This window comes from Ochotona curzoniae, unplaced genomic scaffold (assembly GCF_017591425.1).
Source record: "Ochotona curzoniae isolate NIBS_2020 unplaced genomic scaffold, NIBS_Ocur_1.0 scaffold_4506, whole genome shotgun sequence".
NCBI lineage: Eukaryota > Metazoa > Chordata > Mammalia > Lagomorpha > Ochotonidae > Ochotona > Ochotona curzoniae.
Window position 1 is genome coordinate 14,745,162 of NW_024467119.1, and position 16,862 is coordinate 14,762,023.

A 16,862-nucleotide genomic window follows, 5' to 3' on the forward strand; every position below is an offset into this window, starting at 1 on the left:
AGGGTCCATAGTTTACATGGTTAGACTTAAAAGTTTTTGAATTTGCAGCAGATAAGAACCCTTGTCTCCAGCTCCACTCAACCATGGAACAGTGATCAGCAGAGTGAATACAAGGGTGTAGAGAGAGAGGATGGACAATAAGCAACCAAATACAGACAGAACGAGGAAGTCCCAGCGTTCCGCAATGTCGCCTGTGGTCCACAATAACCTATGAACTATTCAATAAGGAAAGTAAAGAAAGGAGTTCAAAGGTTCCAAACAGAATGAAATAATAAAAACAACATATTTTTAGTGTCACTTAAGAACTTAAAAATTTTTATGTTAATATATGTCAACTGAAGAAATTAACAATTTTTAGGGAGTGCAAAATATTAGCTAACTTTATTTAATCAGCACTGTTGAGTGCATGTATGGACTTACCACATTGCATTCTATAAAAAAAAATCAAAAGATTCACACAATGATTAAAAAGTATTAATGCAGATGCTAATTAAACACATTAGCTTCCAAAGAGATTTTTAAAAATAGATATATATCTTTCATCCAACAATTTTCTCAGAAATTAATTGACAGCCTACTTTAATCCATATACATCTAATGGTACACAAAATAATTCTAAACATTTTGTATAAAATTAAGTCATTTGTTCTTCATCATTGTGTGACCTGAATACTACAGTGTCTTCATTTGAGAGAGATTAAGTTTTTTAAATGCTCACTTTCACAGTACAAAAGAAAAAACAAAACAAAAAACAAAAAAACCCACACTCCTATTTATAAAAATAACTAAAATTGTCTATTGTGCTTACCATTCTTTCAATCTGAACACTTCTTTCCCTAAATTCTCTTGAGGATCTTATTCCATAACTTTCTTTGTATTTGATGTTCGTGATTTTAAAAGAGGCAAGATAATAGAACGATTTATCATCTGAAAGGTAAAATAAAAGAAAGATTTGTAGTTTCATGTGATCAGTTTCTTATTTCCTAATTCTTCACCAGTATCATCAGTAGGGCTCCCACAATGCATTTTGTCTTTAATTAATGCAAAAATTATTGCCTAGGAGGCCCAGCTGGACTGTTGGCTTCACCTCGGCTTAGATGAGGCTGTTATGGATACCTGGGAAGTGAACCAGTGGATGAAGATTTCTCTTTCTCCCTGTCTTACCCTCTTGGCGTCACTTTACTTTTAATATAAATAAATAATTTTTAAAAAAATATAAAAATTAAAATGAATCGCTTTTTCAATACAATCTCCAAAAATGAAACTGTCATCTAGTTTATTCATAAAGATGTGAAGGATCTGGGTGCCTAATATGTCAAGGAAATCATTTTTATATTATTAATGCGAAAAAAATCATGCTTTAAAAATACATTTAAAGATTAGACAGCATAAAAAGTCAGAACTAGTCAAATTGTGAGTGGAAATTGGATGGATAATGATCTTCCATCAGAACTCACAAACTTTGTCCTCATTTCATGACAAGTGGACAGGAGCTTCGCTGTGATAGAGGATTTTCTGAGAACTAGATTCCTCAGTTACTAAAAAAAAGAAAAAGAATGAGAAGAAAAGAAAACCTCTCACAATAAGCAGATGCTATAGCTGGGGTTTTTGTGTTTGCTTGTTTTGTTTTTACTATTATTTTATGATACAGTTCCATAGGCACTGGGATTTCCCTTCCTTCCTCCAACTGAATGCCCTACCCCACCCCATATTATTACAGTAGTATAGTCATTCATAAATAGCACTAAATCTATCCTTCTGCTATTTAAGTTTATCCTGACATGGTAGGAAGAGACATTGGAAGAGAGTTCAGCATCCCATTGGCGAGATATATTCACGAGAGAGTCCATCTTTGATTTGGAAGTAGAGATGCATACTGCATTGTATCTTCACATCTGGATGTGATACAGATGTGTCACATTTTATTACACAGTTCTATACATCCTGTTAAATGAAACACCGTAAAACAAATAAACAGAAAGAAAAATAGAAAATTTACAGCATGAAATTAAATAACATGCCACTGATCAATGTGTCACTGAAAAAATGAAAAAGAAAATAAAAAACTTGAAGCAAACAAAACTACTCTATGACCTGTGAGTGAAGAAATTAATAAGAAAAAAATTCAAAGAAATGAAAAATAAAAACAAAAATATGAAATGTAGCAAAAACAATATTAAAAACACTATTAATTGTATTTTTTGCATGAAGATTGCCATTTATCAGAGACAACATATATTTGTCCTTTTGGGATTGATTTATTTCACTGAGCATAATGATCTCTAGTTGGGACTGATTGGTTGCAATGATAGATTTTCATTTCTTTCTTTGCTAAGTAGAATTTCATGGAGTAGACATACTACTGTTTCTTTAGCCACTCCTCTTTTGACAGGCTTCTGTTGTTTCCATGTCTTTGCTATTGTAGATTGTGCTGCTGTAAATAGAGGATTAAAATTCTTTTCTCATATGCAAATCTCATTTCCTTTGGATATATTCCCAGAAGAGGGATAGCTGGCTCATACGGCAGATAAATTTTCTGTTATTTTAGCACTTTCCATACTGACTTCCCCAGTCAATGTACTAGCCTATACTCCCACCAACATTGAAGGAAGGTACTTCTCTCACTAGAGTTATGTGGAACCTCACTGTGGTTTTAATTTGTGTTTCCCTGACAGCTAGGGAGTCTGAGTACTTTTTTCATGTGTTTATTAGTCATTTGAATTTGTTATTTTGAAAAATGGCTGCTCATTTCCTTTGCTCATTTCTTCACAGGGTTGTTAGTTTTGCAGCTGTTGAGTTTCTGAAGTTCTTTGTAAATCCTGGGTATTAGTGCCCTATCTGTTGTGTAGTGTGCAGATTTTCTCCCATTCTGTTGGTTGCTTCTTCACTTTTTTGGTCATTTCCTTTGTTGTACAGAAGCTTCTTAGTTTGATGTAGTTCCATTTGTTTACTTTGGCTTTGACTACCTTGCTTTTGGTGACTTTTCTAAGAAGTCTTTTCCAATCCTGTATGTTGGAGATGCTTCCTATGTTTTCTTATAATAATTTGAAGGTTTCTGGGTGCAGATTTAGGACCTTGATCCATTTAGAACTGATTTTTGTATAAGGTGACAGGTAGGGGTCTTGGTTGTTGCTTTTGTAGGCTGCTATCCAATTGCCCCAACAGCATGTATTGAAGAGACCAAACCTTTTTTCCTAGATTATTTTCAATTCTCTTTTCAAGTGTTAGTTGGCTGTACATGTGTGGGATTCCTTGTGAAATTTTTATTCTGTTCCATTTATTTTATTGTTTGTTTCTGTACAGTACCAGATTGCTTTGATGACCACTGCCCTGTAAGAAATCTTGAGGTCTAGAATTGTGATTCCTCCAGTCTTATTATATTGTTCAGAACAGCTTTGGCTATTTGGTTTCTCTTGTGCTTCCAAGTGAACTTTTCTATTTCTGAGAAGAATGTTGTTGGGATTTTGATTGTGATTACATTGAATCTGTATATTGCTTCTGGTAATATGGATGTTTTGATGATGTTGATCCTGCCAATCCAAGAACATGGTAGGTTTCTCCATCTTTTAATGCTTTCTATTTCTTTTTTCAATATGTTATAATTTTCGTCATATAAGTCTTCCACATCTTTGGCCAGGTTAATTCCAAGGTATTTAAAGATTCCTCTTTGCTTTTTTAAAGATGACTGCACTTATAATTTCTTTATCAGCCATGGAGTTATTTTTGTATTCTACTGCCATCAATTTATGGTCATTAATTTTGTATCCTAATACCATGCGAAATTCTCCTATAAGATCCAATATACTCTTAATTGAATCTTTCGGTTCTCCTATGTAGAGAATCATGTAATCTGCAGAGATAGTTTTAAGTCTTCAGTTCCTATTTGAATTCCTTCAATTTGTTTTTCTTGCCTAATAACTCTAGCAAGGATTTCCAACATTATATTGAGTAGCAGTGGTGACAGTATACATCCTTGACTGTTTCCAGTTCTTACTGGAAAATCTTCCAGTCTTTCCCACTTTAGTATGATGCTGGCATTGGATTTCTTATATATATAGAATGTTCCCTCCATGCCTACCTTGCTTAAAGCTTTTAGCGTGACGTGGCATTGAGTTTTATCAAATGCCTTCTCCACATCTATTAAGACCATTATGTGGTTTTTTATTTTTCAGCCTGTTGGTGTGGTGAGTCACATTTCCTGATTTGTGAATGTTAAAGCATCTTTACATGCCAGGAACAAATTCCACCTGGCCCAGGCAAATGATCTGCCTGATGTACTATTAGATTCTGTTGGCTGAATTTTGTTGAGGATCTTTGCATCTGTGTTCACCAGGGATATCAGCCTGTAGTTCTCTTTTTCTGTTGTGTCTCTATTTGGCTTTTATATTAAGGCAATATTGGCTTCATAGAAGGAGTTTGGAAGGATTGCCTCCCTTTCTATTTTTTGGCATAATGTGTGGGGAATTGGGGTAAGCTCTTCTTGAAACATTTGGTAGAATTTTGCAATGAAGGCTTCTGGTCCAAGGCTTTTCTTGTTGGAAGGTATTTAATTACATATTCAATCTGAGCCCTTATTTATGGTTTTATTTAGATTATTAATGGCCTCGATTCAATTTTGGTAGGCTGTATGTGTTCAAAAATCCATCCATTTCTTCTAGGTCTTCTGATTTGTTAGCATATATAGTTGCGTATAGTAGTTCCTAGTAATTCTGTGTATGTTCAAGGCACCTGCTGTTACATTTCCTTTTTTGTCTCTGGTTCTATTGATTCATGTTTTCTCCCTCCTTTTTGGATTAGTTGGGTGGATGGGAACCCATTTTGTTGATTTTCTCAAGGAACCAGCTTTTTGATTCATTGAACTTATGTGTTATTCACTTGGTCTCTATTGGATTTGTTTTCCCTCTTATATTGATTATTTATTTTGGTGTGTATGCATTTATTATGGTGATCTCTTCTTGCTGAATGGATCCTTTGATCATTATGTGGTATTCCTCTTCATCTCTTTTGAAGTTTTTCATGTGAAACTCTATATTATCTGATATAAGAACAGCTACATCAGCTCATTTTTCCTTTCCATTAGCCTGGAACATCTTTTTCCATTCTTTCACTTTCAGCTGCTGCATATATAACCCACTGCTAAAATGGCAGGACTAGCTTACTATCTATCCATATTAACTGAATATAAATGACTTAAACTCATCTATCAAACACCATAGATTAATGGACTGGTTCAAAAAACAAAGCCCATTTATCTGCTGCCTATAAGAAACACATCTCAGCAACAAAAATGTGTAATCGCTGTTTGGTCCTGTAGAAAGTTAATTGAGAAAAATGCATGCGCATTCCATAGGCCTATTGCCATGACTTTGTCTTCCTTGGTCCACTTGTGCTTTGGTTGGACCATTTACACCATTTGGCAGTCATTTCTTAAACTGTGTTTTGCTTTTAAGATCACTGTGACAGCCACATTTCTTGCTGTAAGATTACTGGGAAAAAATGCTTTAAAATCTTAATCTTACTTATTTAACACATGCACAGAAAGCTCTGCTCTTGTCTGTGGCTGATGTGAGTGCCACAGCACAGGTATCCATGCAACAGAAGGTTGCTGCACTTCTGTTTTCAATCAGACATTTGTGAGCTGAATCAACAAAGAGGCCTATAATTTTGCTTTTTTGTTTTTCTTTCTGCTATTCACTATTGACCTACGTCAACTAAGATACGAACAGATTAATTTCTTTCTTGCAAAGGGATGTGGCTAGTCAGCCACTCTGCACTTCATTTTTATTTTGTAAAATATGTATTTTATTTATCTGAAAGTTAAAGTTGCAGAGATAAAGAGAGACAGACAAAGAGAGAGAGAGAAAATCTTCCATCCTCTGCTTCTCTTCTCAAATGAATGCAAATGCCAAGTCTGGACTAGGCCAAAGCCAGGAGACAGTTTTGTCTGAGTCTCACACATGGGTTCAGGGGTCTAAGGCTTTAGATTGCACTCCACTGCATTTCCACGCAGATTAGCAGGCAGCTGGATCAGAAGTGGAGCAGTTGGAGCCTATATGAGATGCTGCCACTAGGGTAGACAGCATTACTTGCTATGTCTGAGCACTTCACCCTTAGCCTTATTCCATAATTTCTTAAAAACACTGGTTTTTGGTGGCATTTCTTGATAATAATTCTATAAAGCATCAATTATTTCGCCATTCTACTCTATGAGCTTCACAATAGGATTGACATACTTTTAGCAAGAATCTTATTGGTCTGACAGGAGCTCTTTAAAAATTGAGACACTTTTCTTAGCGGTTCAAACTAGATCCTTTCAGACACATTGCAACACTAATGTGCAAGCTATTTTGGTACAAAATGTCTTAAATGTACTATTTCCACAAATTTTCTGAAGATCCCCCTCAAACTATGAAGTGAATGAGTCTGGCAACCATGTTGAATTGGAACAACCTCCAAAAACACGCACAATACTGTTATATTTTCATAATATTGAAGTGTGATTTTTATTATTAAAATCTTTTGCCCTTGATGAAATAAAAAATAAAGTTTTACATAGAAATAACAAGGATATAAGAAAATATCAGTTCTTTTCTCATAAGAAAAATAAATACATTAATCCTAAGCATTTATTTAGTTATTGAGTTAGTTATTTAATTAGTTATTAAAGCATAGAAAATATTGTCCAATGTGATTCTCAAGTAGCGTGAAAAAGCTTACGGAGCACAAACATGCATCTTTGGGAAGGGATGGGTCATCAGTCATGACCTGTATGACCGTGTTAAAAAAAGTTTGTAAATCATTCATTTTATCACCTCTTTTTACTTCTTTTCTTTTTAAAAAACCTTTAGCATTGAGGGTAATTGATATTTTAAATTGATATTTTAATTACTTCATTATGTCATACCCAAAGAAATGGCAGTAACAAAGGAAAATTGAAGGCAACACAGCTAATCTTTTTACTTTATGAGAGTCTAAAAAGAGATAAAAACCTTTGCCAAATAAAATGTATTAGAAATGTTGGGCATTTTGTACAATATTTTATTCTTCTTTGAGGGTCTTCCAAGTGTAATATAATTTTTATGACTGATATAAGTCCCCAACATTTTAAGGAGAATCTCAACTAACTGTGATTACAGATGTACAAACCAGAGACCAAGAATCCTCCTTGCTTTAACTACAATACTGATTATCAAGTTTTACATATAATTACAAATTAATTAGGAGCTTTTAGTTTCCCCCTTAGCCATAAACAATATGTTTTTTCTTCAGAGATAATAACTGATCTTTGACAATTTAGTGCATTGATTCTGAAGAGAGTGAATTAAGCTTACACATGCTGTTATTTGTCTTCATGCTAAAGAAAATCTTATCTTTCTTATATGTTTCTTTTAAATGTGCCTATCAATGCAACATGTATTACAAGTCTCAATGGGTAGGTAATATGCAGCACAAATATCAATGTGGGAACAAATTGTAATTTAAGGTCAATGAAAGATTAGTAATTAAAAGGTGAATATGCAAATGCCATTTTTTATACAACACAGAATCTCAAGGCACTAAGTCATAGAGCACTTAGGCAATACAGCTGTGACCTGGATACTTACCCTCAACAACAAAATGCGTAACAATACCAATTGTAATGGCTATGATTGCCACAATCGCCAACGAGAAAAGAGCTAGCCTTACAGGGTCCCAAAATTGCTGCCTTCGTTGATACTCAACTCGTGGGTATTCAGCTTCTGAAATTTCAACTGGTCTGTGATAACAGAAAGAAAAACAATAATCAGGTGGTAGGAATTCATACTGGCTCTGGCTTAGTGTCCTCTTCCTCTGGCCCTTTATGAACGGTTTGCATTGCCAACCAACAGTAGGATCTCTAACCCTTGAAAAGAACACGAGGTTTTAATGCGTATGCCCTCCCTTGTTACCGTAGTCACAGCATAAATTTCAGTCAAAGTCTATTGTTGCTCAGGCTTCAGTGAGGACCTCTTCTCTCTACAGTTTTTCTGCCATGATGTCAATTTGAAAATTTAATGAAACATGATTCATTTTTAAAATACAATTTAGAAACAGTAATACCTTTATGTCACTTAGATAAGGGAATTTTAGCAATACTATTTCAGAATATTGTCATTAGTTTTACTTTATTTATTTGTTAGAAAAGCAGGTAAACAGAGAGAAAGAGATATAGAGAGAAAGATCTTCCAGCCATTGATTTATTCCCCAAGTGGCCGCAACAGCATGATCTAAGCTTATCTGAAGCCATAAGCCAGGAGCTTGTTCCAGAAGTCAGCCACATGAGAGCAGGCTCACGAGGCTTTGGGCCGTCCTCAACTGCTTTTCCAGGGCATAATCAGGGAGCTGGATGGGAAGCAGAGCAGCCTGGATTAGAACGAGTGCCCATAATGGATCTCAGCAGAGAACTTTAGCTACGAGGTTATCACAGCAGGCCCTCAGTTTTACTTTATTAAAAAGAAAATTTTCAGTGTCTTTTTTTAAAAAAAATGATCTTTTGCAGCCCTGAATATTTTTTTATGTATTTTACTAGCCTCCCCAGGGAAAACAAAAATTTTATTTGATAAAATTACAGTACTGAAGAGTATCGTTCATTGACTTTTAGCTTTTCTCTCGGTGCCCTGCCTCCACTATCCACTCGAATGATCCATCTCTAACTTGAAAGTGATCATTTCCTTGCTTTATTTTCTAAATCACACAAGAAGATTCAACATTGCATTATCTCAAATGAGTTTTTGGCAAAATGTTTTTTCTTTCAATTTTATTTGGTAAAATATTTATTGAATCTTCCATGAAGTAAAATAATAGAAAGTACTTAAAACAGTACATACTACATAAAATGTTCCAAAAAACTGTTCTGCGGGATTTTGCCAAGAATGCAACACAATCAGGGCCTGGTGCAGTAGCTTAGTGGTTGAACTTCTTGTCTTGCACACACCAGGATCCCATATGGGCACCAGTTTTAATCCTGGCAGCCCTGCTTCCCATCCAGCTCCCTGCTTGCGGTCTGGGAAAGCAGTCGAGGACGGCCCAAAGCCTTGGGATCCTGCACCCTAGTGGTAGACCCAGAAAGAAGTTCCTGGCTCCTGGCTTCGGATTGGTGCAGCTCCAGCTGTTGCAGTCACTTGGGGAGTGAATCATCAGAATGAAGATCTTCCTCTCTATCTCTCCTCCTCTCAGTAAATCTATCTTTCCAATAAAATAGGTAAATCTTAAAAAAAAAAAAAAGAAAAAGAAGAATGCAACACAAATAAGTTCTCGAAGAATGTAGATTCATTAGGTGGAACAGAAAAGACAAGAACAAGGAACTAACACAGGAAAAATAACTGCAAAGAGCTAAGAATGTGAAGCAGTATTCATAGCCAGCAATTAGAATTGGGAATGAAGTCTAGGGCCATACCACCCTGAACGCGCCCGATCTCGTCTAATCTTGGGCCTGGTTAGTACTTGGATGGGAGAATTGGGAATGAAAATACAAATAAAACATGGCGATTTCTCTTAAAAATTTGTGGTGGAGCCTGGCACAATAGCATAGCAGCTAAAGTTCCCACCTTGCACACACCAGGATCCCATCTGGGCACCAGTTCTAATATCTGCAGCTCCACTTCCCATCCAGTTCCCTGCTTGTGGCCTGGGAAAGCAATCGAGGATGGCCCAAAGCCTTGGGATCCTGCAGCCTAGTGGGAGATCCAGAAGAGCTCCTGGCTCCTGGCTTTGGATTGGCTCAGCTCTGGCTGTTGCAGTCACTTGGGGAGTGAATCATCAGAATGAAGATCTTCCTCTCTGTCTCTCCTCCTCTACACATATATATTTGACTTTGCAATAAAAACAAATAAATCTTCTTTTTAAAAAAAATGCGGTGCATTGAGTGTATTCAAGACTGCAAGGCCATCACTAGCTCTGCTGTGCTGGAAGTGCCAGAGGCAAAATGGGTGCTCCAAGGCTGATAACCCTGCCAAACAGCTAGAAACCTACCCTGCAGGGAGCCAAACAGTTGAAACCAGGGTCAACTGGTTGGAGCCAAACAGTTGAAACCAGGGTTAGCGTTTAGAATAATGACATATTTGGATGAGGATGCATTTCAAGGCAGACTGAGTAGAGGTTAAACAGAAGGTCCACAGACAGGGAAGACTCTAGCTGAAGAGAAAACAGATTTAGCTCCAACCCTTTTGCTTTATCGAGTAAATGATTGCCATAAGTCAAGAAAGGTGCTAGTGACTCATTTGTTCGGTTGTCAAGGCGAATGACTGCTTCTGGGTCAAATGAGAAAGAATAAAATAGAAAGAATATTTCCAAAATAGACATCATTATTGCTAATGTATTTATACTTGGGTCTGAGTCACATGAAGTCACATGTTTCAATACCTTTCTCTTGCATTGTTCGGTGTTACTTGCATAATCTATTACTTTATAATAAGTCTATTAAAGATAATAATTCAATTACAGATTTATAGAACTAAATCACCTAATTGGCTCAGCTCCAGCCATTGCAGCCAGTTGGGAAGTGAACCAACTGACAGAAGAACTTTCTGTCTCTCCTTGTCTCAATAAAAATAAATAATTTTTTTTAAAAAGAAATTAGAAATGTCCTTTCCTTCCCATTCATAATTGTTTTCTCTGTTTCCAAAAGCTATGACAATGAGTATTAGCATTTACTTTGTAGACATTTTAGTATACTGTTATTTATATTTAAAGAATGGTCGCCAAGAACAGTAAGCAGTTACCAGCTAATTGTGATGAAAATTATAAAGAAATTTATTAGTTAAGCAGCTGTGAAATGCTTGTGATACGCAAAATAAATTTTAAGAATGTTCGAGGTGACAAATTGTAGAGTATGATATATTTTGGTCTTGAATTGTGAACTAGAAAATGATTCATGTATTGAATCTTGTTACATGAAATTAACCACAATAAAGCACAGCTCTGGCCACTATAGTCACTTGGGGAGTGAACCATCAGATGGAAGATCTTCCTCTTTGTCTCTCTTCCTCTCTGTATATCTGACTTTCCAATAAAAATAGATAAAAATCTTAAAATTTTTTTTAAAAAACTGCAACTACAACAATACATGGTCCCCAATATTATGATGCTAGTAATGTAGAAGAGAGACTGAGAAAACTAGCAAAAATATGCTTTTGAGATTGGCAAGATCTATTGAGAAGAGTAATATCGAAAATAGGAAGGTGTAAGTTCGGTGAAGGAGGGGAATACTTGAACAGAATCAATGGACTATAAGCAGTAGCATTTCAGATGAAGCATGAAGAACGAAAAGAATCCATTGTGGATGTTTGTAAGTCTGTCTCTGGCAAATGGAAAGTATGGGAAGCTGCCTACATTGAAAAAACACTTGACACACGGGCAGAATGGACCATTAAAAAATTGTCATGTCCACGTAAAGAGCAGAAAGTTGGAGTCAAGACTACACTTGATAGACTATTTTACTACAAAAAACAGGGGACAATAGAGGGGAGACAACATGAAGGTGCTTTTGATACTGTGTTGCCACATCTCATGGGATCTGATAGTTTTGTTTTCAATTTCATTTCGTCAAAAACGTTGTTTTATATTTCCCTACTGATTGCTTCAGTGACACATAGGTTGCACAATAACATCATTTTCCTCAAGAATGTTTTTGATTTTCTTTTTCATTTCTTCAGCAACATATTGGTCATAAGGTAGCATGTTATTTAACTTGAAGTGGTTGTAAGTTTTTTTTATTACAGTTCCTGTTGTTGATCTTGGTTTATAGGCTTTCATTTAAAGGGAAGTATAATAACTGTGTAATGGAGACTATCATAACCAGTTCTGAAGATACAATGTAGTATGCATCTCTACTTCCAAACCAAAGATGAGCTCCCAAAGAAACTGTTAAAAATGTCTTGACAATAGGATCCTGGACTCTCTGGCATTGTTCATACCTACAACGTAAGGTTACACTTAAATAGCAGAATGATGGACATGTGACTATGAAGAACTATACTACTGTAATAATTTGGGGAAATCGGTGGGAGGGAGGAGATTTGGCGAGGGGATAGGGGAAATCAGAGTTTATAGAACCCCAATGTAAAATAATAATAAAAACATTACTTTTAAAAGACTTTAAAAATCATTATGGAGAACTGGTAAATCAATGGGCATTTAATCAGTGATTAAATGAATTTAGATCATAAAGGGATGGACATTGTGGTGGAGAGGATTAAGCCAATTTGATAGAAGGGTGTATGGTATAACCAGTTTAATTTACGCCAGTTGTGGACAATGGGATTCTTTCTGGGCAGCTCTTCTTGCAGTGACGTCACTGGCAATCCTGGGAAGCAGAAGCCAGAAACTCAGTAATGGACAGCAGTGACAGACTTCATCAACAGAGCTGAACAGAGGTGTCTTACACTCAACTCCTCCAAAGAAAAAGCAAAAGTACTACTAGACAGCTGTTCTCCTAGGACAAAGCCTGAGAGAAAATGCTGGATTTCAGCAGGGTGGTGATTGGAATCCTAAGTTGACAGACAAGGGAAGGAAGCGGCCTGCAGCTGTCATCCAAAAGAAAATGTAAACAAGAGAGCCTAAGCAGCCCGCATTACCACTACTGACAGCTCCGTATTGGCAATACGAGAGTCCCACAGTTCTCACAGGGACCCAGCCCAGGGTATAGAGCTGGCTGGAGTCATTACATCCCTGCAGAGAAGGAGCTTGTGTGTGCCCATGTCCCCTCCCTAGAACTCAGGCTGCTATGTTACCTTTACCATCTGGGGGTACTGGTCCTTCTAAAGCGCAGCCTATAGACCAGCAGCACTGCTTGCTTCCATTCTTAGGGTTCTGCCCTAATTCCACCATGTGTGGAATTGAGTATAATTGGTATTGTGACATTGAAGCAACAATACCAATTAGACCCAAAGACATAGTCATTATGCCTCTCTGGGTCACCCTACCTTTCAAATAAGTAATAGAACAAAGGACAAACTTCAGTTCTCAACGTAGACTCTCTCATTGAAACCAGCCATGCAGTTTAGCCATAAAATCCCAAATGTTCTGAGCATGTAATAGCATCAAGGCAGCCCTTTTTACATTATTAACTGAAGGAAATATGTGCTTGTGAATATTTTAAATTAGGCAGTATAAAGAAATATGAAGTAAAAAGTAGCAAATACAGACCAGAAGGCAAATGTCTAATGATTTTTCATCAAAACTCTCACAAAATCGCCCTGAGCAAGGAAATATATGATACCCAAGTAGATTTTGAAAGTGAGGCAATTTGTTAATTAAAGTGGCACAACCTTCTTAAATTAATACTTATGTAGAATCAAATTGAGATTTAAACCTGGAGTACAGGCATGGAGAAGGCACATAGCACTCTACGTGTTCGTCAAACCGGTCAGGACTTTCCTGAAACACATTAGCCAATGTTGACTGCTGAGCTTCACACTGATGTGTAAGTCTTTTCTATAACCCTTAAAATTCTCCCTGATGGAACCCTCAGCATTCTGATTTCTCACACAGACCCGGATAATTGTTCTTATTCTCAAAGCTTTACTTGCCACACACATCTTCATCATTCTAGAATTATAAAAGCAAAGTTACAGAAAGAAAGGGGAGAGACACAGAGAAATCAACCATTCATTGATCCATTCCTCAATTAACTGCAGTGGTTAGTGCTGGTATGAGCCAACCCGAGAAACCGAGAGCAGCATCCAGGTAACCCCCATCGTTGGTGGGGGATAATGTACTTGGGCTATCTCCCACTATTTTCCAAGACAGGTTAACAGGGAAATGGATTGGAAACATAACATACAGGACTTGAACTGGCACTCTGATAAGAGATGTTAGTCTTGCAGGTGGTATCTTAACCATGGTACTGTAAAACTGGTCCATTGGAAATCATTTCAACATAGGAAACAGCTGGGCGGGTCCAGACTGTAAGTGCGAATGAGCACTCAGGGGTGATCGCACACAGGAACTGTTTGTTTTCTCTCTGTTCCCTGGCTGCAGAAGCAATAGAAAGGAGGAAATCTAGACAACTCAATCTTGAATAAAGGGATTCACTTCTTCTGTTAGGTATATTCGCAAATACATTTTGTCAGCATAGCTTGATTTTCTCAGGACTTATACAGAACCACAGAATTTAGGTTAAATAGAATTTATGATTAATCCATTTTAATCCCAATGTTAAAACCCTCTTCATTATAGCATCATCACAATGTTGTGCAGACATTCTTTCTTAAAATATTTCCTTCCTAAGTTTCTGAGGAAATCCTTCTTATCTTTGACTAGTGCGAGTCATGTATCCTCAGGGACGCACAAAACAGCTTCAATTTTTTTTGTCACTTGTGGTTCATTCCACAAATTATCACTAACTGTTCTCACTGTCATTGACTAGGCACTGGATATTCACTGATGAAGAAGCCAAAGTCCATTTTACCACAAAAATGAAAGCCAGTTGTGTAAGTATGGAGTCCCTTCTATCACTATCCAAACCAGAGGCTTAAATTCTCTTTATGTAGTCTGGGAAAAGTCAGGAACGTGTTGAGATGGCATTTTCTAAATATCTTTTATAAACTGGGAAACATTAATACTAATTACATAAAAGGCTGTAGAAAACATGGCTCCCTTTAAACATTTTTTTTTTCAGGCAGGCAAGTTGACAGAACAATCTCCCATCCTCTGTTCAAATGCCTGCAGTGACAGGAGCAGGGGGTGATGCAAGCCTCCCTTGTGCACAGCAGAGATTTCACTTGAGATATCAACTGCTGCGTCCCAGGGTTCGCTGGAACTGGAGAATATCTGGGACTCCAAGAAGGAACTCTGATGTGGGATGAAGTATCCCAACCAGTGTCCCAACTGCCAGGCCCAATCTGCACCTCAATAGCAAGAACTTTCCAAGTCTCCTTTTTCTCACTTTTTAATAAGACAAACCAATGAACCAAGTTGTGTCTCCAAGTCAGAAACAGAAGACCAAGAGTTTATGCTTCACATACTTAACTCAGTGCACAAACTCTAACTCAGTAGCACAAAGAGTTGACAGAGTTTAAGTATAAATGAAAAATTACTTTGTGGGGCTATGTAAATAGTCTTTACTAATGTGTGACCAAAATTTTTCAAATATTTATGATCAACCTTACGTGATTTTATTGTGGGGACCATTTCTACATTTGTCCTTGGTGTCAGTAAAATATTATAAGAAAATGCTATATAATTCATTTGAACCCGGTGAAGTGAAGGCATCAGATAATTGATCATGATGAGGATTTAAATCTATCAAGACGAGGATTTCCATATCTGACTAGCCTTGTTACTGGAGAAATGTAATTAACCAAGCATGAGTTAAATGCAATAAACTCTTTGTGTGCCCCATGAATATTTATGTGCAAATCGGGTGTTCTCCAGCAGCAGCCCTGAGGGAAAATTCTTTTTATGTCTTACGCATCTTAGCATAGCTCTGTGCAACCCAGAGCAGGCAGACACGAGGTACTCTGGACAGAATCCTCTCTGCTTCTTTGCCAAAATGCTTTTATTTCTGGGACTGTTTATTACTAAAACATTTCTCTAGTGACATGAGTTAACTGAGGTAAGTCATCCTTCTTCACACACACACACACACACACTAATAAAAAGAAAGAGCAAAGAAGGTCAATGCAGCATTGATTTAGAACGCCCCACGGAGCCTGTGAAGCTGAGGACTATCCATAGACTCAGAGCCTTTCCTCTCAGTGCGTGGTAATGCATATAAGGGCAGAGTGGAATTAAACCCCAAAGAATGGATTAACTTTCATTATAATCGGTTCTTCATCAGTTAAAAGGCATAAAGTTTGTCCCCAAGAAAGTTGAGTTCAGTGAATATAGCTTAGTGGGTAGAAGCATAGATTGTGATATTTAAAAAGGTGAAATAATAATAATAATAATAAAGTAGTCTTAGATTCATAAGAAACCACGGAAGATCCTGAAAGTCAAGCAATTCTGGAAGCATCATCACACTACCCAATTTCATGATAGAATGGGTACATGAATAAAACCAACATGATGTTGGCTTCAAAACTGACTGACTCATACACCACTGTATCAGAATAGCGAGATCATGAATAAATGCATGCCAGCTGATCTTTGATAAGGGGGCCCTGAATACACATGCACAGATGACAGTCTGTTCATTAAATGCTATTAGCAAGTTGGACATCCACATATGTGCTTCTCTCTGTGTCTCTTATATAAATAAATGAATAAAAGTAAAGGGAGACCGTGGAAAGGAGCTGCACAGATATTTCACCAAAGAACACGTCCCAATGGCCAACAGGTGCAGGACAGGCGTTCAGTGTACTTCTAAATGCACATCAAAACAGTGACACAGTATTTCACATCTGTTACAGAGGTTGTTATCAGAAAACAAGATAAGAATTGTTGACAAGATAATGAAGAAAGGAGAATCACTGTGTATAGCTGATTCAGATGGGTTCTGCTACAGCCACTACGGAAGACTGACTACTTAGTCTGGCAATTGTCACTTCTGAAAATATACCTAAAGCAACGAGACATTCTAAGGGCTAGTTACACTCTATGCTCAATGTAATCAAACTCACAGAACCACAGAGTAGAATGATGATTACCAGGGATAGGGACGGTGGGAACATCGAACTCAAATCGAGCAGGGTCTCAGTTACTCCAGATGAACAGTTCTGTGGATGTACTGTGTGCTGTAAGGCATACAGCTAGCAAAAGCGTGTTATTTACTTTGAAATTTGCCAAGAGGCTAGTATGTTGACACCTCTTACTACAAAAAAAAAGTCCCTAAAGTAGTTTTTAAGTAGAAAAAAATAAAAAGTGAAAGAAAACACTTGGAAAGATGATGGGTCAGTTTACCA

The 16,862-nt window shown here is 37.0% G+C and overlaps 1 protein-coding gene across 1 annotated transcript in view; it reads right to left on the bottom strand.

Moving 5' to 3' along the window:
- Positions 1 to 16,862, bottom strand: part of LOC121147280 (transmembrane protease serine 11F) — a 56,425-nt gene that overhangs the window by 27,326 nt on the left and 12,237 nt on the right. The window contains exons 2-3 of the mRNA XM_040967103.1: positions 7,605 to 7,756; positions 809 to 927 (exon numbers count right to left, since the gene is read on the bottom strand). Of these exons, the coding sequence (XP_040823037.1) occupies positions 809 to 927; positions 7,605 to 7,756 (271 nt within the window). The remainder of the gene's footprint in view (positions 1 to 808; positions 928 to 7,604; positions 7,757 to 16,862) is intronic.